The sequence below is a fragment of the Anopheles cruzii genome, chromosome 2, assembly GCF_943734635.1.
Source record: "Anopheles cruzii chromosome 2, idAnoCruzAS_RS32_06, whole genome shotgun sequence".
Classification (NCBI taxonomy): Eukaryota; Metazoa; Arthropoda; class Insecta; order Diptera; family Culicidae; genus Anopheles; species Anopheles cruzii.
This window is the reverse complement of record NC_069144.1, coordinates 41589469-41595468: the sequence shown is the minus strand read 5'-3', so window position 1 is coordinate 41595468 and position 6000 is coordinate 41589469. Positions and strand designations below refer to the sequence as shown.

At 51.6% G+C, this 6000-nt stretch overlaps 2 protein-coding genes across 2 annotated transcripts in view; one reads left to right on the top strand and one right to left on the bottom strand.

The window, feature by feature from the left end:
- The window catches only part of LOC128268791 (serine/threonine-protein kinase NLK), a 75464-nt gene that overhangs the window by 24689 nt on the left and 44775 nt on the right, over window positions 1-6000 (top strand). The gene's annotated exons all lie outside the window — the stretch shown is intronic.
- On the bottom strand, window positions 493-1430 carry LOC128269217 (uncharacterized). The gene is made up of 3 exons (XM_053006619.1): window positions 1197-1430; window positions 683-1110; window positions 493-613 (listed from the first exon to the last, which is right to left on the bottom strand). Exons 1-3 carry the CDS (start codon window positions 1428-1430, stop codon window positions 493-495), a joined length of 783 nt encoding a protein of 260 aa, XP_052862579.1.

Here is a 6000-nt window from a genome sequence, read left to right as displayed (position 1 = left end):
TGTGCGCGTTCTCTGTTGTTCCTGATTCCTTTTTCCGATCGCCATTTCCTGTGAAGCCCTCTCGGACACGTGCGCGAGAGGAGTGGAGTGTCCTTCGGCTCCTTCGGGCGGAGCGCGGGACACCTAGCGCAGCTCGCTTAGTAAACCTTTGGCAATTTTGCTGTATTTCCGCAAGATGGCGGTCATCTTGCGGCTATGTTGCGCTATCCTAACTAACCACTAGTGGCGTGCTGTGTGCGGGGCCGATTGACCCCGCCACAACAACAACAACAACAACAAACAAACAAATAATGTAATGTGCACAGTTTGGGATTTGGGGCTGGGGGGTCGGGTAGCACAAAAATGTCGAACATTAAGTTTAGCGAATAAATTAAAATAAATATTAACACGTTACAGCAGCCACGCGCCGCCAGCATCCTCTCGTGGTCCGCGGGTCCTTTGGGAATTTGGGGAAGGGAGTTCGCTCGGTCCTTGGGGGGTGGCACGAAGTTCTTACATCTGAGGGGCGTACTGGGGCTGCTGTTGCTGCTGCTGCTGGTCGTAGTAGTATCGGTAAGGGTCAACGCCGGCGGCGGCCGCCACCTTCGAGGGACGCATCACGTAGGCAGTTCGTCTGCGGGGGGGAAAGGCACCAAAGAGTTAGAAAACGGGGATATGGTCACGTCGGAACCGCTTCACCTACCGGTTGTCATGTCCGGACGCGTGCACCTGGAAGCTCGTCTCCTCGTGGTGGTCGTGGGCGAAGATTTTCTTCAGCGCCAGGATGCCGGCGATGGTGAGGGCCACCTTCGAGATGACCAGCGCCTTACCGGCGATGGCGGCCAGCGCCTTCAGTCCGATCGGTCCGGCGATCCCCATCGCGGTGAGGAAGGCCGCGATCAGGTAGCGGTGGTGCTTGTTCTGCTTGTTGCCACGGGCGGCCGCTTCGTCCTGGCGCATATCGAAGCGCACGACGTGCGTGCGCAGGAACTGCTCCACCTTGTCCAGCAGCGATCGGTCGATCGCGGTCAGTCCGCTCAGGGCCCGAGCTTCGGTTAGCAGCGGCACCGTCACGTTTTCTGCCTGCTCCTGCTTCACCAGCGCGATTCCGTCGAGCAGCGGGATAGACTCCTGTGCAGCAGATAAGATCCCAGATAGGATCGGTGATCAGCAAAACCACCCTATCTCTCTCACGCTGCACACCTGAACACACTCACCATATCGATAGCGCGGGAGATGGCGGTCAGTGCCTTGCCCTTCAGGCAACCGGCAAAGTCCTGCTTGTCCTGGCAGTCATCGTACACCTTCTGGACCACGTTCAGCTCGGCGCCGAGCTGCGGCTGCTGCTGCGTCGATCGCACTCCGCGAACTCCGGCGCTGGCCGCTGCGGCCACGGCGATGACTGAGGCAAGCGTCAGGCACTTCACCACGATGCTTCGGCTGGTGGCCATGGTTCCCTTCTGGTTCCGCTTCTGGAGGTTACTACTTTACTCAAAACTTGACCCACTCGCACGCACACACACGCACACACGGACACTCGACAATCGCGCTGGATCGGTTTGGGGGAGAGGATCACTTCCGGATCCGCTGTTGTTGTTGCTGCTGCTCCGAGCTCCTGCTGCTGCTGTTTATCGATCGCTGTGAAGGTTGTTACTGACTGGAGCGATTGATATGCGTCCGCTTTTAAACCCGCCAGCCCCAGCCCCGAGTCTGCACGCTCTGGTTAGTCTGCGAAAATAGTGGGTGGCAGCCGGGTGGTGGGTGGCAGCCGGGCGGTGGGTGGCGTACGACATCCCATCCGCCGCCTATATACTCCGCTGCAACGGATCTTCCTGCAGTAAGCCCAACCCCACTCCGGGCTAGCGGGCCATTTTCATTTTCGTTGTCCGTCCGGTGGACCGTCGCCGCCGCCGCCGCCTTTTTGCCGCTTTTCCGCCCCTTGGCTTTCATCGCGACGGCGGGCGTACCGAAGGAAAAGCGAAAGAAAATCGGCTCCTTATTTTCACATTTTTCACTTTTCGATTGGCCGCGTGGGGGGGCAATGTGGGCCAATTTTCCTTTCGCGCACCCTTGCGTGCGTGTGCGTGTGCGTCTTGGTGCGGGATTCCTTTTTTTGCCGAGCAATGCTCTACGGACGGTGCCGTGTGCATATGTTTGATGTGCTTCAGTGCGGAGCTAGAAGTTTGTCGGGGCGGGAGGGACCACCGTTGGACACCGTCCCGCCGCCACCGCCACGCAGCCCTCTCGGAATGCAGGCCTCTCCTCCAGGGGCGCTCTCTAATGAGCCCCGCAAGCCGGGCCGGGTGTCTTATCGTGTGTCGAGTACATAGAAAGCCGATTTTACATGAGTGCCGATATGTTGTTCGGTTCGGTCTCAGCCTTCCTTCGACAGGCCTTATCGGCTTATCGCTCGTTAGAGGCGCACCTCCAGAGACCAAAGCGGCGCGAATCCGGGGGCACCATGCTTAACGGTGAAGCGAAATTTGTCACAGCATAAGCATAAGTTTGCCGAATTGCTGGGGGCAGCGTTTTTTTTTTGGCGAAAACCTTATGTTTTTGTTATCTTAAGGAGTGGTTTTTAATACTGTTCCTTAATGCTTTTTTTTTACCTTTAAAGGACGGGCAGAGCCGTATTTATTAAATCTATGTTCCTTAATGCTATCGACCAAATTATCCTCATAACTTATGTATCATGTTGCTGCTCTAATATTACAGTTTATTTATATTCTTTTAAATTTTTATAAATAATTGATCAATGTCATTAACATTGTAAAAAAACTGGGCTATGTTTGCTAACCGAAGGCTCTAGCTGTCAATTTAACCCCAATCAGTATGCTCTTTTGGTAACATTACCTGGCATTGACGCCTTGTGAAAGATTTCAACTTAAAACGAAACAAGCTTTGGTCTGCAACTTACGTTTGAGATTGGTTTGAACTGTAATTAATTCGTTACCTATTAATTATTTAAATTAATTAATCTGTCTGGGATAGTTTTTGATATTTATTTATTTATTTATCTATTTATTTTGTCATTTTTTCAAAACACAGTTAACGGGCAACGTAGTCTGATAGACAGCTTACAGGGCTAACTTAGAAATTAAAACAAGTACAATACTAATCACAACTGGCGAAATGAATATTAATTCTATACATCAAAACCATGGGTTGAACAACTGTTATTTCTATTAATTTATTTATTTTACCTGTTGCCATTTTGATCGTCAACATAAGTATTCGAGTTTATGTTGGTGCACTTTTCGATAGATCTTCTGACGCGAGAGCTAACGATTTTAATTTCTATGTAACTCGCTAAATGGCGGGATGCCGGTGACCCTTTTTTCACTGCTTGAGTTCCTTTATCCGGTATTTATTGGAATCCTATTTATTTTTTGGCTCATTTTTTATACTTCGTTGCGGTTTCAAAATTTACATAATTATTTTAGTTCTTTTCATAGAAGTCTTCCCAAACAATGCATTCATTATTTAATCAAAAAATTTTATTCATTCAATTTCGCCAGTTTCAATTTTTAAATTTGGGGTTTTATCAATTGCCGTAGCATGTTGAGGCTAATGAACATTTCAAAGCGAGAAACATGCGCCCTTTCCAATCCCTGGGCCAGCTTTTTTAATTCCGCAAACCCTCGCAACATAGCAGCATTGGTGGTAGTTTGTTAGTCACCGAAGGGCCAGCATAATATCTCTGGGCGCCGTTTCTGGGTGACGACCATTTGGAATGTATGTTAAAGCGATTCATCATTAGCCAGTTAACAGAGTGTGCCGCGGCGCTGCACGTGCACCCGGCGTCATACATTTTACCCCGGACAGTTTATGGGCGAAGCGAGGCAGCAGTGTAAAAGGGCCCCGATGGTTGGTGGTGCTTGTTGCGAGCCAATGCGACCGTGAAATAAGTGCAACAGGCAGGCAGGCTGGCGGCGGGTGGAGAGGAGCGCTCGAGGAGCATGCATCCCATGCGCGGTGCCGGTGGCAGAAAGTTGGGCCACCGATTTCTCCGCACAGATTTATGCTCCGAATTCTGGCCCGGAGTAGTTAGTAGTAGACACCCGCCCGTCCCCAGCAGACACAGCCACCACCACCCGGGGGCGGCAAGCTTGCGTTGTACGCAAACGCACATTATCACGAGCATAAACACCCCGAAGACAGAGACAGAGAGAGAAGAAAGAGAGCGAGAGACGGTTATCATTAAATTAATATATTTGTTCGCTTGGATGCGTTTTCGAGTTTCCCTTTCCGATGCACGTTGCAGTTTTTTTGCCCCAATGCTGCTTCTTCGCCCCGGGTCTCTTACCTCCCTCCTGGCGGTCGCTCCCGGGTTTGTGTGCAACGGTTGTGTTTACGGAGTGCATTATTATGTGTTTTCTTTTCGTTGCACCGCGCGCGCGCCCTTCTATAGTGTCTGCGTCGTGCAGTTTGTTTACTGTTTTTCGTTGCATTTGCGTTTTGTTGGTAGCGGCTCGGCGGCCCTCAAGGCCCTCCAGTCCACCAGGTCCAGCTCGTCGACACACTCGTTGACTAGCTCTCTCGCTCGCGAAAGCGATCTGGCGCGCACGACGGGCAGCAGCGTGCATTATTGGCGCAAGGCAAATAAAATCGCGAGCGAGAGATGTGGGGATGTAAAATAAACAACATTATTTTGCGGCCGCGCTGTGTGGCGGCTCCTTGCAAAAGCAGGTGGCCGAGCATACATTTTACGGTTTGTTTGCCATTTTTGCTGTGTTTTGTAAGAAGGAAGTTTTGCTCCACTTTCGGGACCGCCGTTTCTTCTCTTTATGCGCCTTGTGGATAATTGCTGGAAAAATAAAATAAAAAAGGCTTTTTTTATTAGATTTTTTGTGCCATTTTTTGGACCGCGGTCATATTGATTTACGGGGATGCATTCATTTAACTCTTTCAGCGCCATCAATCGAAGATTATGCGCGATTAGGCGCGGGCGATAAGTGTCGATTGACGGGTGACCGCTGTGCATACATTCGAACCGTTCGGAAGTGACGGGCCGTGGAAAAAAAATGTAGGTTACGTACACCATGGCACTGCCGGCAGCTGGATGCAGTTTTTTGCAGCAATTTTGTTTGCCATCCCGTGCACGGTCCGGTGTGGTTAGAGGAGCTCCCAGCCATCCCTGGAAGGCTTCGAGTAAAAGGGAAAAAAGAACTCGTCAGAGCGCCGTTTATGCGCGGTGTTTGATGTGTGCGAGAGCTGCCATTAGTTGCGGTCTCGTTGAAGGTAGGCATTAGGATGTGATTAGTTGGATGTAAATCGCGTCGCTTTAACGGTTGCCGCCGGCCTGATGATAGTGGACGCCGAAGTGGCGGACGACGATCGTGTTTTGTGGTCGTATCGATAGCCATCAATGAACGTGTCTCGGCACAGTCGTGGACCTCGGTGTTGGGCAGCCCCAGAGACCCAGTTAGAGCTGTTACTGGGTGGAAGCTTTGTGGGGGAACGGGAGCTGTCGATGGTGGCCAACATTTGTGCTTTTCAACACTTCATAATCATCGGCGTAAAAAATCGATCCACCAAAACTCCAAAGCTAAAAGGATACCGAACGACTTCTGGGGCACCTTCTTCATTCGAGAGAGCAATTTTCCCTGACGAATCGAATCGTGAAATGGATGTTCTCCGTGTTCCCCGTTTGGTGTTTGGATGACTGACCCCCGGCCTGGGGCCGGCGTGGTGTTTGCATTTAGTAGCCGACGGCGGGATTGCCGGCGTCTTCTGCGATGTTGCGAGGAGTCTCTAGCCGAATGACCGGCGCGAGAACCGGTCGAAGGAAGCATAAGCGTATATGCGCGCTCGTGCGCTAATGCTGCGCTACCGTCGCGACCACTGGCCCCGGGATTGCCAGGCCCGTCTGGTGTCGTTGCCCTTTTGGCCGTTCGTCAGCTTATTGCGCTTCGCGCTCCTGAATTTGACGCGCCATTCGAAATACGCGCATTCCGCGGGCGGCGCGCGGGATTCCGGTTCGCGGACGATGCCCGCCCGGCACCACCACGCAGCCGTTTT